We start from the raw sequence: 21,015 nt of genomic DNA on the forward strand, positions 1-21,015 counted from the left end.
AACTCTAAAAATACAAAATAGTACATGACACTTCATCTATTTGAGAGACTTTCTAGTAATTTATTTACAATGAAATCTTTTTTGATAAGTACTGAATGTGGAGGCAGCAGCTGCAAGTCTGGTACAATGTTGTTGCCACGGCTGATATGATCATCATGATCCTGCTGCTCCAAGGTGATAGGCATTTTTGGTGCATGTTGCTCCAATGGAGGAAGTCTAGGCTGATCACGGGCTAATTAATGCGGCATTGGGTTAACAAAGTCGGATCGGGCATTAGCTGATCTCCGTTATTAGCCATTCTGTCCATTGAAGTGACAGGATCTTTATTCAACTGGGCCTTAACAAAACAAGAAAAACACAACACCCCCTCCCCGAACCCATGAAAATCATTTATCTATATAAATAAATAAAACCTTCATTTAATTTGAGGCTTGTTCGAGGACAAAAATGAAAAACAAAATCTGCTCAAGCAAAGCTAGGAGACGGAATATATTTCTTGAACTTCTTCATGCCACGTTAACGTCGTTGTTTTTGTTTTTTTTGGTTTGGAAAGAGCTGTCATGTCAGGGTGACTTATCTTGAGATATATAGATTCTATGATCCATCCGATGTCACACTGTTTTGGAAGATTTTAATAATTTTCTGTATTAATGTTACATCAAATATTATCGTTCAATTTTTACATGAGAACCATCGACATATATATAGTCAAGCAACAAAAAAATCCAGGCCCGATGGTAAAAAGTCATGAAGGGATCGGATAAGCTAGCTAGCTATTTTGAACGAGAATAAATTATAAACGAAATCAAAGCTAGCTAGCTCTCTGCAGGGAATTAGTTATATAACCAATTTGATGACCATGTGGGTTTTGGTTTGTCGATGAAAAATATGTACAACGTAGACACTACAAATTTTCTCATCGCCAAACGTCGTTCCTTTTTTGACCAATAGAAGTCCTTATTAAATTTTCTTCCTTCTTTTTTCTTTTTCTTTTTTTTTAATTTGTTAAAGATTTCTCTGATGAAACGTTTATACATACATACATATATATATGGTTCTAATCACTTGAATTGATCAGACGAAACGTACTGCTAGCTAGTCATGTTGAATATATAAATGTACATACGAAGAAGCTAAGCGATCGAGCTCTCATGAATTTATATGTACACGTAAAACATGGGGGGCAAAGTACTATTGAGTAAGAATGACGTTATTTCTCTTATTTATTTATTTAGAGACTAGTTGCCATAAAAGTACATGTCAAACCCCATAGGATAGGCAGTGAAAAACCCATATACTAGTTGTTCAGCAAAGCGTTAATTATGAGCGTGACCTAGACACTGTCCTTTATGGCTGAACTATAGCCACTATCGAACGCTTTGTTCCATAGCATAATTCCTCCATACTTTGCTGAACTCTTAATAGATGGAAGAACCTGAGACTTGAGCACGTCTGCCGTAACAAATCCGCCGCTTGGAGCAGCCTCGGGAGCAGCTGGAAGCCCCAAGAACACTTGGCTAGCTTGAACCGTGGTCCATTGATTCCAAGCACTTAAAAGATTGTTAGCATTGTCTGCGTATTGGCATTGAGCGTTATTGTAGAATTGAACCCAAACATAATCAAACAGACCGGTTTTGATGGCCGTATCGAGATGAGCATCCGGGAACGGACACTGCGGAGTGTAGAAGATCAGATTAATATCACTGAAAATTAGGAAGTAAATCTGCATTCATCACTTGCCGAAATCAGTGCTACACATAAGGGATGAGGAGCTGTGATCCTGCGGGTCTATTTTTGAATATTACAGTTGTCAAACTCAAATTAGGATGTTGCATAAAGATAGGAATCAGTTATAATTATGTATATATATAAACCTCTTGTAATCTGTCAAATATATGAAGAATATACAATTCTTAAAAACTCTGCTTTAGTTTCTTTACATGGTATCAGACTGACCCTCAAAAGACCACCGTCTACTCAATGTCTTCCTCATCCCCTTCCTCTTCAACTAGCATCCCTCCTCCACCAACCAGCTCTTCTTCTGTCATTCCCATGGCCAATGTTGTCACTGTTAAGCTCACTTCCGACAACTATCTTCTTTGGAAAGCTCAACTTGTGCCTTACTTTCGTGGCCAAGATCTATTTGGTTATCTCGATGGGTCCACACCTCTTCCTCCTCAAACCATTTCTACCTCCCATCCTGACAATGGTACCATCACTATAGCACCGAATCCTGCCTACTCTCACTGGGTACGTCAGGACAACATCATTCTTAGCATTTTAATGTCATCTCTTTCTGAAGGAGTCCTTTCTCAAGTGGTTAACTATACCACTTCACATGCTGTTTGGCATGCTTTGGATGAAAATTTCTCCTCTCGCACACGTGCAAAAACAGTGCAAATACGCACCCAACTAGCAACTGCCACCAAAGGCAATAAGTCTGCCACCGACTATTTTTTGTTTATAAAGAAACTAACTGATGAGTTAGCCATTGCAGGACAACCTTTGACCAGCGAAGACGTAATCACGTATGTGCTTGCTGGTTTAGGCCATGAGTACGACAGTTTTGTGGCCTCCATCTCTGCTCGGTCAGACATGGTTTCTCTTGAAGAAATTTACTCTCTGCTGCTGACAACTGAAGCACGCATTTCTCGGCACCAACTAGCCTCCCCTGTTCCACCAGCCTCTGTTAATCTTGCTCAAAAACCATTCCAGCAGTTCCATAATCGAGGACGAGGTGGCTATCGTGGCAAGGGACGTCCCCAACGTGGTGGCTACACCAACAACTCTCCTCGCAATGATTTGTCATCTCTGATATGTCAGGTTTGTAATAAACCAGGTCACTCGGCCAGAAAATGTTACCATCGCTTTGATCTATCTTATCAGGATTCCCCTGCAACTGAAAGCAAACAAGCTATGGTAGCGTCCAATTGTTCGAACTGGGAACCCAATTGGCATGCAGACTCCGGCGCTACTCACCATGTCACAAACGACATCAGCAATCTAACTCTCAAAAGTGAAGATTACAGTGGTTCCGATAATGTTCACGTGGGAAATGGTCAAGGTTTGCAAATCACAAAAATTGGTTCTACTCAACTCTCCACTCCCTCCTCTTCCTTTGTTCTTCATAATGTTCTTGTAGTTCCTGAAATTCAAAAGAACTTATTGTCTGTCCAACAATTTTGTGTTGACAATCATGTGTACTTTGAATTTCACGATAACTTCTTTCTTGTGAAGGATTACTCGGGGAAGGTCCATCATCAAGGCAAACTCAGTAATGGTCTCTATAAATTCAGCTCCACCTCTCGCCACCCTTGTGCTCTCTCAGCTGTTCGCGTCTCCTCTCGTGACTGGCATCTTCGCCTTGGCCATGCATCACAACCTATTGTTAACAAAGTTCTCTCCACCAATAATCCTTCGGCTAGCAGTAATAAATTGTCTTCTGTTTGCTCCGATTGTCAACTTGCGAAAAGCCATGCTTTACCGTTTCACTCTTCTCCTTATGTTTCTAGTCACCCCTTAGATTTAATCTTTACGGACGTGTGGGGACCTGCCTCTGTGGCTTCCACCACCGGAGCTAAATATTATGTTAGTTTTCTTGATGATTATTCAAAGTTCGTTTGGTTATTTCCATTGAAGTTTAAATCTGATGTTGAAACAATTTTTCTTCAATTCCAAGCATATGTTGAGAAGCATTTTGAACGAAAAATCAAAGCTATCCAATCCGATTGGGGTGGTGAATTCCGCCGCCTCAACACATATTTTAAACACCATGGAATCCATCATCGGCTCGCTTGTCCGTACACTCACCAACAAAATGGCTCCATTGAACGTAAACATCGACACATTGTCGAAGTCGGCTTAAGTTTATTGGCTCATTCCAAACTACCACTCGCCTACTGGGAAGATGCATTCCAAACAGCCACATATATCATCAATCGTCTCCCCACACCTGTTCTAAAATACAAATCTCCCTTTGAATGCTTGTATAATCGTATGCCTGATTACTCATTTTTGCGAGTCTTTGGCTGTGCATGTTGGCCAAACATGCGACCCTACAATAAACATAAACTTAGCTATCGGTCTCATACGTGCATCTTCCTCGGCTACAGTCTCTATCATCAAGGATACAAATGTTTTGATCCATCTACTGGTAAAACTTATATTTCGAGACATGTTATATTTGATGAATCTCTTTTTATTCCTGTTCACTCCGCCAGCTCCGAGTCTTCCACTCTTCAATCTGTGTCTCTTCCCTCAAATATACATGTTTCTGCTCCCTCAACAGATTTGCAAACTCCCCTCCTTCCCATGCGCACACAGTCTACCCATTGTTTATCTTCTCTTGCAGAAACAGAGGAAGAGCCTTCACGTGCTGTCAATTTTCCTGATCCTCAACCCCACGCAGCAGCAGCTCCACATTCGGACTTAGCTTCTACTCAGTGCAGTAACCCTTCACAGCATGCTACAAACAGTCATCCTATGCTTACCAGATCGAAAAATAATATTCACCAGCCAAGGAAGCAGTCCGATTGCTATGTTCGATATCCTCTTCCAAGAGCCTTGCTCACCGAGACAGCTGTCCAAGCTTCAGAACCAACATCTTTTACGGAAGCTTCTAAACATCTTCCCTGGCGTGCAACAATGAATAAGGAATTCGATGCTCTCCTACAAAATGGTACTTGGTCCCTTGTTGCACCCTCCCCGCATGCTAACATAGTGGGTTGTCGCTGGGTATATCGGATTAAAAAGAATGCCGATGGAACCATTGAGCGTTACAAGGCTCGATTGGTTGCCAAAGGCTTCCACCAACAAGAAGGAGTTGATTTTTCAGAAACATTTAGTCCTGTTGTGAAACATGCAACAATCCGGTTGGTGCTATCCCTTGCTGTCTCCTATGCCTGGCCTATTCTCCAACTTGACGTGCAAAATGCCTTTTTGCATGGCGATTTACACGAAGAGGTGTACATGTCTCAGCCTCCAGGCTACGTTCATTCTCAGTACCCGAACCATGTGTGTAAATTACACAAATCGCTATATGGCCTTCGCCAAGCTCCAAGAGCTTGGTTTTTGAAACTTTCGGATAAACTCAAGATCTTGCATTTCCGAGAAAGTCAAGCTGACAACTCTCTTTTTATTCTAAAGACAAAAACAGAGATTATTTACATTTTAATATATGTTGATGATATCTTAATTACAGGCTCAAGCTCTATTGCTATCACCCGAATCATACAACGTCTAAAAGCTGATTTTGCGGTCAAAGAACTGGGTGATCTCCACTTCTTTCTCGGGGTTGAAGCTGTTCGCAGCTCAGAGGGACTTTATCTCACTCAAAGAAAATATATAGTTGATTTACTAAAAAGGAGCAACATGGACAAAGCCAAGCCGTGTACCACTCCAATGGCTTCTACATGTCATCTTACTGCAACTGATGGCCCTTCTTGTACTGATGTGAGTTTATATCGAAGTCTCGTAGGCAGCATGCAGTACTTAGCTTTCACAAGGCCTGATTTGGCATTTGCCGTTCATAAAGTCAGCAAGTTCATGCATAAACCTATGGAATCACATTGGCAAGCCGTTAAACGAATCCTTAGATATTTGAAGCATACGGTTTCTACAGGTCTTCTCATTACCAAAGCAACAGATTTAAAACTACAAGCTTATTCAGACTCGGATTGGGCAGCTGATAGAGATGATAGACGATCTGTTGGTGCATATTGCATTTTCCAAGGTCCTAATCTAATTTCATGGAGCTGCAAACAACAACAAACAGTGGCCAGAAGCAGCACAGAGGCTGAATACAAGTCACTTGCAAACACTGCAGCCGAAATCATATGGATAAAGTCCATTTTATCCGAGCTTGGCGTCTCTGCTCATCACCCACCTGTACTGTGGTGTGACAATATCGGCGCCACTTATCTCTCCTCCAACCCAGTGTTTCATGCTCGGACGAAACACATCGAGATTGATTTTCACTTTGTAAGGGATCAAGTATCTCGCAAGCAATTATCTGTACAGTTTCTTTCCAGTCGTGATCAACTAGCAGATGCTTTGACCAAACCGTTGCCACCAAGCAAGTTCAAGACTATACTACTCAATCTGAATGTTCGAGAACTCCCCTTCAGATTGAGGGGGCGTGTAGAAGATCAGATTAATATCACTGAAAATCAGGAAGTAAATCTGCATTCATCACTTGCCGAAATCAGTGCTACACATAAGGGATGAGGAGCTGTGATCCTGCGGGTCTATTTTTGAATATTACAGTTGTCAAACTCAAATTAGGATGTTGCATAAAGATAGGAATCAGTTATAATTATGTATATATATAAACCTCTTGTAATCTGTCAAATATATGAAGAATATACAATTCTTAAAAACTCTGCTTTAGTTTCTTTACACGGAGCTGCGGCCAAGTACACTTTTTTCTGTTGGCTGAATCCGTTTAGAGACCGAGCGAGCTCATCCCACGGTTGGCCCGAACCAGCCTCGATGTCGAAATCAATGCCATCCAGAACTGCATCGCCTAAGGGTCGTGAATTGGACTGACCACCAAGGAAGTTATTCCAAAGGTAGTTGGCCACTTGCTTTGCATCGTCGGCTGAAGATAGGGAGTAGCTTCCGGAACTACCGCCAATGGAAAGGAGGACTTTGATGCCTCTAGCTTGGCAAGCTTTGATATCTGTGCTTTGACCGGCGCAACCATTGGCACTGGGATTACAGTGCCCGGCTAGGTTTAGTACAGGGGTTTGGCCATTACCGAATGTGGATAGGAAGGCTATATTCACGTATTGGTAGTTTCCCGTGGCACAAGTGTCAGCCAAAGTGCCTTCATCGGTGCGTTGGCCCCAATAAATGGCAATACCAGCGGCTTGTGAGGACTTGTACAAGGAGATGATTAAGAGGGAGAATAGTAGGCTGATTGATGCTTGTTTCTGGGCTGCCATGGTCTTGTTAGTCAGGTTCTGCTCTGGGTGAAGGAATTAGTACAAATTTATAAGTGCGGGGCTAGTTCATTTAAGTCCAAATGCTTAGGGAAGAAAAGTCGACAGTCATGTCGTGGAGGTAACAAATTCTTGATAATTATTGCTGGAAAATTTGACAAACAATATACAGGTGTACGTAAATAGTTAACCACCAGCAGTCTTGACTGATCGAAGAGCTACCTAATGATCCCTCCTCATTATCAAGTGATACATGACCTATTAATAATCTAGACCTCGTGTTTGACACCGCCGACACATCTGACCAGTTGGACACTACATCTCGATTCTTCTTATAAGACATTTTATGAAAGGTACTGTTGCGTGTCGCTCACTTAATTTGAAAAGCTAGTTTGCGGCTGAGATTTTTCCTTATTCTTCTAAACTAATTATCAATCCCTTTCATAATTGGTGTAGAATAATCTCAACAATCTATTCCTTACACATTAGGTGTCGGAGCAAAGATAACATATTTCTCCAGAGACTATTGAACATAAATTGTTGATAAACCTGACTCTAATTATACCAGTGTTAAGTAATTATGAGTCTCTCTCAATCCTAAAAGTTAACTAACTTAAAGGGTGAGGCAATCTCTTACACTTACACTGAGCCCTTTCAACAATTGATGTAGAATAATTCAACAAAAGGATCATGAATTTCGAATCTCTTAAAGAAAGATGCTAATTAGTACATTAATTTATTATTTATGTTGTCTTGTTTTTGAATCACCACATCATATGGACGGGAATTTTTCTCCCTCCAAGTTCTACTTTATTTCCATGCTTTAATTTCAATCCAACACATGATATATGTATATATATCCATTGACAACTAGGGAAAAAGGTACCAATCGATTACAAGAACAAAGGAATAATGCTACAAATTAAGACATGATTTTTATTATCACACTTCCATATCATTAGACAAAATGTAGCATTTTGATGCAAGCAGATTCGAGTCAGATGATGCTGAGTTGTTAGATGGCATGTTGATGCTACTGAAATATCTTGAGTTGGCATATCAGCTCAAAGATGGCAGGTACTCGTGATCTTTTCTTAATTGTGACAATTTTGGATACGTTTCTGTATTTTGTCCATAACTTTAACTACAAGTATCAGAATCGCATATATAACCCCAATTCGAAAAGTTCTTTTCGGCTTGCACGTCGTGGCCACCCAGCAATGCTCGGTCCGCATTTTTTTGAAGTCAAAATCTACTATTTTCCCTTCTGAATCCCCATTTTTAATTTTTTTTCCTTTTATGGTAATATTTTATTTCTCTTTTAAGGAGTGATTTTGAACCCGATTTGAGCTCAATTTTTGACAGATTATTTCTTTTATTACGTATTTAACTTTGGCATGATTATTGAAATTTTACTATTTTTGATAAAATTCTGATAATGACGATTTTCAGCTATATAGCCTGGCTTGTGGGCTAATTTTGAAAATTTTTTTATTTGATAATTTTAAATTGAACATCAGAGATCATGTTTCTTTGTATTTTTAGATAATTCTCTTGTGTTCTACCCTATAAATTATCTGTTGAGACTAACTTGTAGAATAATCACTATATAGTCCAGCATCACATTTTTATTACTATTAGATCATGTATTATTTTGTTTCTAAGATATATTTACAAGTTGACGAGTAATATCACCTCATCATGGTAAAATGAGAATGTACTTTATAGAATTTTTCATAAAAAATAAAATTTGCATCCGCCATCGGCAACAATAATGTTATCTAGACATATAATAATCATAATCCAATTTAATTTATACAAATAGAATGGATGGGACTCCTCACAATGTGCATGCAGAACCACGAATTAAGATATTATGTTCCGGATCCATATATATCTATAGAAAACGCTAGTTGTACCAATAAAAGTGACTGATTAATTTTTTTTATTTTTATTTTTTTATTCTACTTAATGGTAGGAATTGAATATTAGTAAATTGATTTTTTGTTATTTTTTAAAAATATTTAAAGATATATAAAAATTTAAAAATGATTAAAGAAAAAGAAGAAAAAAAATACATTTGCATTTATCGAAATATTCTATTAAAGTCTAGAAGAAGTTCTAATTAATTAAAAGTATCGGTATCCTTATTATATAATTATATATTCATGCATGGAAAGTAATATTTAAGATAGAAATTTCACAAGCATACCTAGTACCACTCATATATATATATATATATATATATATATATATCTCTTATATATTAAAAGTGAGAATCGGCGTGCTACAGTGTTAGGAACAGTATTTAGCTACAGTATTAAAAATAGTAATTTTTCACTCGTTTTATGCTACCGTATCATTATATAGTTACTTATTTAATCCTTTATTTTTTCTTTGTATTGGTTTTTATGAGGATGTTTTACTCTTTAGCAAGATTGTGTCAGAGATTTTTTTACAGAAGAATTTTAGACCACAGAAATTTTTCATTCGGCTTCGTATTACTCCCGAGCTCGAGCTCTCTCTCTCTCTCTCTCAACCCAGACCCATTCTCTATTCTACCACTGTACCTCACGACCCTCGATTTTTCTTGATCTTGCTGAAACCCAAATCACCAAAACCGTGAGACCCAGCCCCAACACCTGCGATTTCTTTCATTCTCAGCTTCATATGTGGGGGAAGGGTCGAGGTCGGGATGACGTGGAGCTTGGACTCAACGAAGACAGAGCCGAAGGTGATGGAGCGGTAGAGCGGGACGAAGGCCGTACCATTGGGTGAGGTTAGCATCGTGATGAAGAAAAGGAAGAGAGAAACAATGGAGCCTATCGCCAAGGGGAAAATCCATTTCCTCTCTATGGTATGTGGATGCCCTATGTTCATGTAATAGCTCTTCAACCTCTTCATTTTTTTGAAAATTAAATTAAATTTCTATTTTTCTAAACGCTTCTCTCTCAAATTTTAGAGATAGGGAGAGAGGTGGTTATAGGGCTACCTTTGGGAGAGAAAGTTAAGGAAAATGAGCCTGAGAGAGGGAGTGGGGACCGTGGAAGGGGGTGGGTTTTGTAGTTATTCCTTCCTTCCCTTTCTCCTATTTGTTTTTTTTTTGGGTTCGTATCTTGTTGTTGGTTTCCTTTATATCATGTTCCTCAAATACGTTGGTGAATTGATAGAATAAGCATATTTATTTCTTCTGGATTTGTTTTTCTTTTTATTTCTTTCCTTTTGATCCGTCAGTTTGTCTGGAAATTGTAAAACAAGCACTCAAAAAAAAAAATTTTTTTTATGTGTATGAACATTTGAGTTTAAGATTGCTTTTGGTTTATACTTATCAAAAGAAGATTGCTTCTGGTTTATTTTATATTTTCAGTTTATGGTTTTTGTATTTGTGACAGTTCAGCAATATATGGATTAAATTATGCTGAGGTTAGAATTTCTTGGTTCGGAATTTTATAAAAAAACTGGTTATTAGTATATTTTATATCTTATTCCTCTTTACTGGTTATTAGAAAAACTGGTTATTCCTCTTTTGTGAATTGGTACATTAAGCATCATAGAAATTAGTTAGTGAGGTTCAACTATTCTTTTTATCTTCTTCCTCTTTACTTTTTCGTTGAAAATTGTTTCTTTTTTGTTGGAAAATGTCAGGATAAGGATTCTAATTTTTGTTTTTACATGTGGTTTAAGATGGCTTCTGGTTGCTCATATTATATTATGAGTTTATGGCTTTTGTATCTATGACAGTTTAGCAATGAATTAAATTATGTTGAGGTTTTGCTTTTGTTATTTTATTTTATACTAAACATAGAATGGTTATGATAACGGAGATTTCTGTATAATACTTTTGTTTTAAAAGAATACAGCATAAAAGTAGTTTGCATGGTATGGTTTGGGGTTCATGATGCTTTGAGATTTTTTTATTTTTTATTTTTTTTTTATTTTTGTGTTTCTTTGTCATCGTCTTTTTGCCTTTAGTTAATCTAATTGGTTGGTTTGTTTCTTGCAGGGAATTTACATTTTTTGATTTGCAGTTGATGATGCTATGAGGTTTGTACGTCTCTTTCAGTTTCTTTTCTCGGTTTTAATATGCATATTTTTTTATTTCATTCCTATTTTTGGATTTTTAGATTTTATTATTTATATGTTTAATTCAGTTTATATATTGTTGGATTTTCATTTCCAGCTTTTTGAAAAAAAAAACAGATGCTTTTATTTTTTTTGTTTGAAATGTTTAGGTTTGTCATTTGTATTTATTTTAGTTTGTATGTTTTTTAAGAATTTTAATTCATTTTTTTGTTTAAGATGTTTAGGATTTTTATTTCTATTTATTTTGGTTGAGAATTTGATTCAATAAATATTCCGCTTTTTAGAAATTCTGTAAGAGTTAAATCTTTCTGGATCATCAGAATATGCAGATTCATTTCTTTTCTTTGAATAGAGAAAATAGCAATTTTGTTTGGAGTGTTCAGTCTAACGAGGAGGCAATAGGCTTTTATTAAAAATAAAGATATGTGTTTCGTTAATTAAAAACTGGTTTAAAATGTTTGGAAAAATCTAGGTATTAAAAAAACAGATGAGTTTTGATTCAGTAAAACTCAAGACTTTTGTTAAAAATAAAGATATTCTTTGAAAGAATACACCTCCTTGTGGGAGACTTAAAGGTGGCTTGCGTGCCACATCTTTTCAATATATCATATTTATTTATTTTAGTAGTTTTATATTTCTGATGTTCTGAACAGCTATAAACTGTATAATCTTGTTTGTCAGCAAGTCAGAAACTGGCTTGCCCACCACTCCATGCAAGCTGGAACTCCTCAAGGATGCGCTGGGTATAATCTATTATTGTTGTAGGAGACAACTTGTTATGTTCTAATTTCCCATATTTTGGCATGACAGATGACACCAATCTTGTTTCTCCATTTTCCTTGTTGCTGTTGGTGTGGGGTTGTTTTGCACCCTGTTTATGTCATTTTATGTGATGCAATGTCTAATTTTTTTTGTTCCAACTTCAATTAAGCTTGCTCTGAACAAATTTGGAAAATCTACAAATAGAATGAACTTCCATCCCTTCATGTTGTATTGGAAACTAATCTTTTGATATAAAAGAGTCAATGGCAGTGCACTGTGGGTAGGTTTAGCTTTTGTTCCTATGGGTTTTATTGATGTTTGTCGAATATGTTTCTCAAATTTTTTGGCTTTGTCCAGAATGATTAGTCTTCACCTTTATATATAGATCTTATATGATGGTTCTTAATCACACATTTTAACTACCATAAACAACCATCTAGGATACAATGGAGTGAAGAGATTGAGTGCAAGGAGGATTTCCTGGTTGAAACTCACGGACAAGGAGGATGCTTTTCATACCCCTGTTTGGGAATGATTGATTAAGTGCCTCTCATAATTTTTAGAACACTACTGTTCAAGGATGTCTCTTAATTACAAACTGGCAGACATCTTCATCTCCAAATAAACTCATCCATACCATGATTGAGTGCAGATGTAGAAACTATATAGCTGTAAAAACTTAGTACTACTTGAGATCACAAGGCCACTTCATCACACAGTTTCTTTAAAAATACTAGATTAGGATGTAAGCTACTTCATCACAGTGATCACACAAATTCTTTAAAATTAATTATTTAAAAAACTGATTTTAAATAATTTATTCAAGTGCAGGATTTCACAAGTGGGCTAACTTCATAAATAAGATTGGAGTGCTCTTCCATAAATTAATAAATCAAACATCTATTTAATTGGATCAAATATATATAATCCATTGCAATCATCTTATTCACTTTCTGATTTCTGTTTCAGGTGCTTCAGGGATCTTCATGCAATAGCAACAAATAGAGAGAATATATTGTGTTCTCTTTAGGGATGAGAAGACTTCTGAAGATGAAACCTATTGAAATAGTTTAGCAATGGGTTAAATTATGTTGAGGTTAATTTTTTTTATTTTTTAAGAAATTTTATTCTCTTGAACAGCATGAAAGTATTAAAAGGCAATAAGAAGAGGAAAAAAGTTAAATATTTTTCTATTTTTATTTTGTTATTTTATTTTATACCAAAAATTGAAAGGTTCTTTTATTGAGAATTCTATATGGTACTTTTGTTAAAGAAAATACAGAACAAAAGTAATTTCCACTGTATGGTTTGGGGTTGATGATGCTTTGAGTTTTTTTTTTTTTTTTTTTGTTGGCATGTCATCATTTTTTTTTCCTTTAATTAATCTGATTTATTGGTTTGTTTCCTGCAGGAAATCTGCACTTTTTGGTTTCGAGTTGATGGTGCTTTGAGGTTTGTATGTGTTTTAGATTTTTCCTGGTTAAATTATGTTGAGGTTAAAATTTTTTTGTTAGTTAAGTATTTTTCTATTGTTATTTTGTTATTTTATTTTATGCAAAAAACTGAAAAGTTCTTTTAATGGAGAATTCTGTAAAGTATTTTTAAGAAAATACAGCACATAAGTAACTTGCACTATATGGTTTGGGTTGATGATGCTTTGAGGTCTTTTTTTTTTTTTTTTTTTTTTTTTGCATGTCATCGTTTTTTTTTCCTTTAGTTATTCTGATTTTTTTGTTTGTTTCTTGGTCGGGAATTTGCACTTTTTGGTAGGTAATGCAGTTTTTTGTTTGGAGTTGATGGTGCTTTTAGGTTTGTATGTCTTTCAGATATTTTGTTTGCAATTGATACAATAAGCATCGTAGATATCAATTAGTGTGATTCAACTACTAATTTTATCTTCTTGCTCTTTACTGTTTTGCTCAAAATTGGTTTTTTTATTGGAAAATGGCAGAACAAGGATTCTAATTTTTTTAAATAAACAGTTGTGGTAAAGTGCAATGTAATATAACAATTTATTTATACTAAAAGCTGGAATATGAGCACACCAATACATGGACCTGAATTTAACTGCATAAATAATCATTAGTCTCTCATAACTGACCTCTCTCTCTCTCTCTCTCTCTCTCTCTCTCTCTCTCTCTCTCTCTCTCTCTCTCTCTCTCTCTCTCTCTCTCTCTCTCTCTCTCTCTCTCTCTCTCTCTCTCTCTCTCTCTCTCTCTCTCTCTCTCTCTCTCTCTCTCTCTCTCTCTCATAAGGACTTTCCCTTGGTTTGCAAATCAACTCCTTTTGCAGGACTTGGTGATTCAGATGAGTAGTTCTATTCTTATAACAATTTGTTTGTTTCGTGGAGTTTGTGTATGTTGTAGATGAACCTTTGTAGAAGCTTTATTTTGTATGCAGAAAACTTTCTATTTCGTTTGGAATATAAATTTTTCACTTCGGGGTGGAGGTTCTGTTGGATGTTCCATGATTTATTCAGTTTCCGTCAAGTACAGCTTTTACCATTTGTAACATTCCCATTTATATATATGGTAGATATATAAGTTTGTGTTGTGGAGGTGAATTGTTATTGTGGTGGATGGTATATATATGGGTTCTAAAGTGGTAGGAAATTTCTATATATCTCTCTCCCTCTCTCTTACTCAGTTACTCGCCAAAGCAAGAAAATGCTAATGCCAAAAAGAAACTAATTAAAAACGAGAAGGATATGTTATGTTTTCAGTCACATTCTATTATCTATATCTAATTGATTTCATTTTTTATTACTTTTTCCGGCTACCATATATGCAGGTTTACTAGGGAACAAGTTGAACAACTTGACAAGAACAAGCAATGGTCCAGGGCACTTGATGGTTCTGATTACCTCCCAAGAATGGTACCTATCTTTGGGTAAGATAATTATACTTCTCCTGATCAAAGTTTCGTGGCCATGGATCTGTAAATGCTTGATTATTTGCGCGGGCTTGTTTAATCGAAATGAATGATCATTTGATTTTTAGTTTCCTTTTGTAGGTTTTGTATACAATCTTGTTGCTTTATTTTGCAATAATTAAATTCTTATTGACTTTTGGCGTGGTTTTGCTGATTGAAGATATTTTTTGAACTTCTAATTGTAAATAATTTGTAGCTAGCTATTTCACGGAGTTCAATTAAATGGTAACATTGTCTGTGTGTGGATTATAAACACACTACTATCCAAAGCGAAAGTAGCTTTGATTTTTGCTATGATAAAAGATGATTTTTTTTTTTTCTTTTTGGTGGCAAACTACAACGCTTCTGTGCATTTTTAGCTAATAATCTGGAATGAGATGCTCTAAAATGTAAAATGGTCATGAGGGAGCAACCAAGTTCCAAAACAACTTCGGTAATAATGGTTATACTGTCTTTCATTGTTGCTGCTATGGAGGGCGTTGTTTTTTTTTTTTTTCATTTCTTGCTTTTGAAGAACTTAAAGAAAAGCCTGCTGTGGAGAGCATTGTTTTTTAATTGGAAGAATGGTCTTTGAGGCTGTGGGTGTGTGTGTCTTGCCACACTACCTATTCAGTTTGACAACCAGTTTTTACTATTTTGGTGTAGAAGGTAGGAAGTTTTTTGGTCATCTCAGAAGTAACAATTTGAGGTCATATTCTTGTCTTTGGTCTACCAAGGCAGTGATAATATTTCTGGGTTGATTCTGGTGAATATTGCTACCTTGGTAACTTGTGGCCTGCAGTTGCTGACAAGGAACTACTTGTCAAAGCAAAAAAAAAGAAAAAACAAAAACTATGGGGCAATCCTTGCTACTTCTGGTTTGAGATGCAATTTTTTGTGTATGTATCTTATTTCTCATTTTCATACTCACTTGGACAATCTCCCTTTTGAGCACCTTCATAAAAGAATCAAAACTGAAGTCAGTGTTCTTAATTATAAATAGTCACACGAAGCAAACTTTTTGTTGATTTTCTTTTGAGTCTAGCCTCGGGCCCATTTCAGAGAACCAGTTAGATAAGCAGCTTTAGCTGAGCTAACATTCTTCATAGATATGATTTCAGATATAGGTTTTATTGTTTTACTTGGTTAATAATGTTAGGAATGATTCTATTCTTTTATATGGAGAATGTTTATTCTTTTAATGGAGAATTCTGTATGGTACTTTTGTTCAAGAAACATGTACATGTACATGCAGTGTAATTAATTGTTTGTGGACATGATCAAGTGATGGGTTGCAGCTGTTCATGTTGTGGTTGCAGCTATTTTGAACTCAGGTGACAAGTTGGTATTTGGAGCAAACCATGCTTATGTATCCTTTTATTTAGGTTTTGGGTGTTTACTTCAATTAGTTCTATGGTGTTGAATCTGGGTTAGAGCATGAGGAGAGCAGTTTAATAAATGGGTTTAAATTTTTGTTTCTTTGCATGTCATGGTTTTCTGCAGCATTGGGTTTATTTTTACACATATTTCCTTCTAAGACCCTCATTTCTTGGTTTCTTTTAATTTTAATTTTTGGGGTGTCTACGAGTGGGACGTGAAGAAAACCCTCAGTTGATCTCCATTGCAGTAGATATCCGTCACTGGTTGCATATAGGGGCTAACCTAGAGAAATTACGTTAAGGAATAAAGTCTCCTTTGATTTCTGGCGGAGCTTGACTGGTACATCTTCAATGTGTTCAATTGAAATTAAAAATATGGGCCTACTCTGCAGCAGAAACCGTCATTTCAGAGGATTAGAGGCTGAAGAGAATGCGCACACGTAAGTTCTCTCTCTTTTTTTTTTTTTTTTTTATTTGATTTTTTATGTTTGGTAAAAGACATCCTTGGTTATGCCCATGTATGGAATAATTGTAGAGCAACTTTATGTGGCATATAGCTTTATCTTTCTTTTCAATGTGTGTCTTGCAGGATGCAAAAATTGAAAGGAGAATTGAGGAAGAAACAAAAGCTGAAAAGCATATCCAGAAACTTCTATTACTTGGTACACGTAACTTAGACAGTAACACTGGTTACTATTTTTTTGTTTGTATCCACCAAAATTATCTACTTGTTAATTGAAGCTCATGAAGAAAAAAAAAAAAAAAAGGATCCTATATTAATGATCGAAGACAGCACAGGGCCTTATACATGGTTCTGGTGGTGGTGCTTTGCAAAAACTAGACAGAAATAACAAATGTGATTTTTTATAGAATTTGTTTGTTCTTAAATGTTGTTTTTATTTTTATTTTTTGGTACATATGGCTTTAAGATGAGTTTTGGGAAATTAAATTTTTTCTTTATTTTATAAAGGACCAGTTTTTCTCTTTTGTGGGATTCCCATCTGACTGTTGGTATCCTTTAATAGATTCTGCAAGTTTGGCTTATACACACATCGTTATATAAGTTACTTTACAAAAATGCTTTCAATTTAAAACATAGTTGTATGAATGGTTGTAAAAATGTCGAATGTCTATTATTTTCCTAACTTTCATATATCCAACCGTTGCCATAGGCTATTACCTTTAGTCCTGGATAATCTTTTGTATGTCTGCCCTTAGCTGGACAATCATCAATGTTAACTTTCACTTGTGAATGGTTCTACCAGTACTTGATTTTGTTCGTTTCTCTTAAAGGCATGCTTGAGTATAGTTGGTTTATTAGGTTTGAAGTAATGATAGCTACTCCAACACTCCAAATACTTGATATTGCTACATCCATTAGCGATCATTTCTGGATGTTTTATAGCTATAATTCATTAAGAAATCAAGGGAAAATGGTTGAAAACTTGAAGAACCAGAGAGAGAAGAACTTGCTGCTGTCTGTTACAATTTTTGCTGGTCTGTTTCAATTTTCTGTTCTATTTTGGATTTCTGTTGCCCATTTTTTGTGTGATTTTGTGTGGCTTCTCTGACTTGCAGCTTCCATTGAAAAGAAAAGAAGAAAACCATGAAGAAATCTGGAAGTTTGGACTCTCGTTGGACTGGAAAAGAAGTGAAAGAGCAGCAAAGGAAATTGAGTGTTAACTAGACAAAAGACATGTTGCTTTTGTAGCCTTCTAAAGCAAAAAAAGGATTACTTATAGAAGAAAGGAAATTGAGTTTATAATTTTAATTGTTGAGAAGTTTATGTGGTTTGTTCACTGCTGTCAAAACATTGTATTTTTTTCCCCTTTTAGGATTAATTAACTTGGTATGTGTGTACTGTTGAAAAAATAGAATACGTTGCTGAAAACTGTGTTTTTCAATGTATTTGTTTGTCTACAGCTGTTGGTATTTATACATGATGTAAAGGAATAAAAACAATTGAGTTGGTTACAAATCACCGTAGACATCAATAACAAATTTGTCTACTGTTAGCTTTTAGAACTTGTACTCGATTGTGCTGTGCTCTGCTGTTGAGTGGTACCCGTGATACCCTTTTGTTGTAAATCATGATCACTCTGTAATTGTCCTTCCATTATTTGCTGTAGTGTCATGCGGAGTGCCCTCATTCTGTTTGTGAAAAGGTGGCATAGAGTCTGTTATTTCATTATGTACTACTAATAATGTATTTAGCATATCATTTTTACAGGTTGAGGTTGTTAAGCTCAATGTAAATGCTATACTCCACTTGAATTATTAGAGTTTTTTCCCAATGCTAAATTTTTGATTAGGATCAATTTTTTATCAAAAATATTATTTTTTTCTAAAATAACCAATTGACCTAACTAAGCAAACGTGCATCGCACGTTGCACCTCAACTAGTATATATATATATATATATATATATATATCTAACTATATATAATAAGATTATTAATTTTGACCTGATCAAGCACGTAATTAATTATATAAATTATGACGATCGACTAGATCATACATATAATTTAATTATAATATTATGGACCATATACACCAAGACGATAAAATATTAAAAATCATCATGTTTTGAATTTTGATAATCAAATGATCTTAGTAATAACTATAGACAATAAATGAATTAATTAGGATCAGGACAGACTTTAATATTACTAATTAAGCAACAATTTAATTAACAGTACTACATGATCACTTACCTATAATATTATGGGAGCTTTTTTATCATATGTGTTAACATCATGTTTCGTATACCTTTGGGCCAGACTTTTCGAGGGTTCGGGCCTTCTTTTACCTGCACACACAAAATTAGTACTCCCAATTCTAGTAGCCCGGGGGGTCGCCGGATAGAGCCTCTGATGCTTAAGTTAGTCTTGTCTAAAGGAAAACTCTTGAGAGATGGAGAGTTCTTTTTTTAGCTTACCTTTCTATGGTGCTCGAGAGGATACGTATAACTATCTCAAGGGTTAAGAGCTTCATGCTCTGCCTCCTCGAGTGGCCCCTGTCAGAGCCCAATTAATGCTACTTGGCCTAAGGAAGGCATCAGATTGTGTTGTCCCATCGAGGTGGCGTGCTGCTTCTTCCCTGACAAAAGTGGTGTTGAGTGTCTAGATCACAATCCACCCGGCTCGTCGGCTTGACCCGCATCCTCTTGGGCTGGGGTACCCGCTGTTATATAGCCTGGAACTAGACGGGCTTAGGTCTAGCCTTGGGCCGAGTGCCATGCTTGCTTGGTTTGGGCCGAACTTCTAGGGAGAATTTTCCCCCTAACAATAGGATTTCCAGCCTTACTATATTTTCTATTCTAACCATATTTTTAACTTGAAACAACAAATTAAAGCGATAAAAAAATTAGCTAAGAGTCTGACCTGATGACATATTACCAAATTCTCTAAATAAAAAATTTGAATTCAAAATCTCCTATCCTTTTATAAAAAAATAAAAAATAAAAAAGAAAGGATAAAAAAGTAAGGTTGATATGTAAGTAAGGTTGACGAGAATGTTGTTATCGAGTCGGAATATATACCGCTGATGGATCAATGCTTTGACCGGCGCAACCATTGGCACTGGGATTACAGTGCCCGGCTAGGTTTAGTACAGGGGTTTGGCCATTACCGAATGTGGATAGGAAGGCTATATTCACGTATTGGTAGTTTCCCGTGGCACAAGTGTCAGCCAAAGTGCCTTCATCGGTGCGTTGGCCCCAATAAATGGCAATACCAGCGGCTTGTGAGGACTTGTACAAGGAGATGATTAAGAGGGAGAATAGTAGGCAGATTGATGCTTGTTTCTGGGCTGCCATGGTCTTGTTAGTCAGGTTCTGCTCTGGGTGAAGGAATTAGTACAAATTTATAAGTGCGGGGCTAGTTCATTTAAGTCCAAATGCTTAGGGAAGAAAAGTCGACAGTCATGTCGTGGAGGTAACAAATTCTTGATAATTATTGCTGGAAAATTTGACAAACAATATACAGGTGTACGTAAATAGTTAACCACCAGCAGTCTTGACTGATCGAAGAGCTACCTAATGATCCCTCCTCATTATCAAGTGATACATGACCTATTAATAATCTAGACCTCGTGTTTGACACCGCCGACACATCTGACCAGTTGGACACTACATCTCGATTCTTCTTATAAGACATTTTATGAAAGGTACTGTTGCGTGTCGCTCACTTAATTTGAAAAGCTAGTTTGCGGCTGAGATTTTTCCTTATTCTTCTAAACTAATTATCAATCCCTTTCATAATTGGTGTAGAATAATCTCAACAATCTATTCCTTACACATTAGGTGTCGGAGCAAAGATAACATATTTCTCCAGAGACTATTGAACATAAATTGTTGATAAACCTGACTCTAATTATACCAGTGTTAAGTAATTATGAGTCTCTCTCAATCCTAAAAGTTAACTAACTTAAAGGGTGAGGCAATCTCTTACACTTACACTGAGCCCTTTCAACAATTGATGTAGAATAATTCAACAAAAGGATCATGAATTTCGAATCTCTTAAAGAAAGATGCTAATTAGTACATTAATTTATTATTTATGTTGTCTTGTTTTTGAATCACCACATCATATGGACGGGAATTTTTCTCCCTCCAAGTTCTACTTTATTTCCATGCTTTAATTTCAATCCAACACATGATATATGTATATATATCCATTGACAACTAGGGAAAAAGGTACCAATCGATTACAAGAACAAAGGAATAATGCTACAAATTAAGACATGATTTTTATTATCACACTTCCATATCATTAGACAAAATGTAGCATTTTGATGCAAGCAGATTCGAGTCAGATGATGCTGAATTGTTAGATGGCATGTTGATGTTACTGAAATATCCTGAGTTGGCATATCAGCTCAAAGATGGCAGGTACTCGTGATCTTTTCTTAATTGTGACAATTTTGGATACGTTTCTGTA

At 36.0% G+C, this 21,015-nt stretch overlaps 1 protein-coding gene and 1 long non-coding RNA gene across 4 annotated transcripts; both read right to left on the reverse strand.

Moving 5' to 3' along the window:
* Positions 1-1,194: 1,194 nt before the first annotated feature.
* LOC122313827 (acidic endochitinase-like) lies at positions 1,195-19,930 on the reverse strand. 3 transcript variants are annotated; one of them, XM_043129082.1, is made up of 3 exons: positions 19,649-19,930; positions 6,404-6,700; positions 1,195-1,680 (listed from the first exon to the last, which is right to left on the reverse strand). In XM_043129082.1, exons 1-3 carry the CDS (start codon positions 19,890-19,892, stop codon positions 1,334-1,336), a joined length of 888 nt encoding a protein of 295 aa, XP_042985016.1. In that variant the 5' UTR covers positions 19,893-19,930; the 3' UTR covers positions 1,195-1,333. The 3 variants fall into 3 exon arrangements, with proteins under 3 accessions (XP_042985016.1, XP_042985014.1, XP_042985015.1); XM_043129080.1 differs by lacking the exon at positions 19,649-19,930 and having other exon boundaries at positions 6,404-6,959; XM_043129081.1 differs by lacking the exon at positions 19,649-19,930 and having other exon boundaries at positions 1,195-1,675; positions 6,399-6,959.
* On the reverse strand, positions 17,957-19,642 carry LOC122313830. Its single transcript, XR_006243519.1, has 2 exons — positions 18,790-19,642; positions 17,957-18,226 (listed from the first exon to the last, which is right to left on the reverse strand). It is a non-coding gene; the product is annotated as an uncharacterized LOC122313830 (long non-coding RNA).
* Positions 19,931-21,015: the final 1,085 nt, after the last annotated feature.

The sequence above is a fragment of the Carya illinoinensis genome, chromosome 6 (genome assembly GCF_018687715.1).
Source record: "Carya illinoinensis cultivar Pawnee chromosome 6, C.illinoinensisPawnee_v1, whole genome shotgun sequence".
Classification (NCBI taxonomy): Eukaryota; Viridiplantae; Streptophyta; class Magnoliopsida; order Fagales; family Juglandaceae; genus Carya; species Carya illinoinensis.

What these genes read in the sequence shown, in the direction of transcription:
- LOC122313827 (XM_043129082.1), bottom strand. Translation starts at nt 19,892, where the DNA reads ATGGCAGCCCAGAAACAAGCATCAATCTGCCTACTATTCTCCCTCTTA. An exon ending in CTGTAATCCCAGTGCCAATG is followed by an intron (nt 6,701 to 19,648) that starts GTTGCGCCGGTC and finishes CCAGTGCCAATG; the next exon opens with GTTGCGCCGGTCAAAGCACA. An exon ending in AAAAGTGTACTTGGCCGCAG is followed by an intron (nt 1,681 to 6,403) that starts CTCCGTGTAAAG and finishes TGATCTTCTACA; the next exon opens with CTCCGCAGTGTCCGTTCCCG.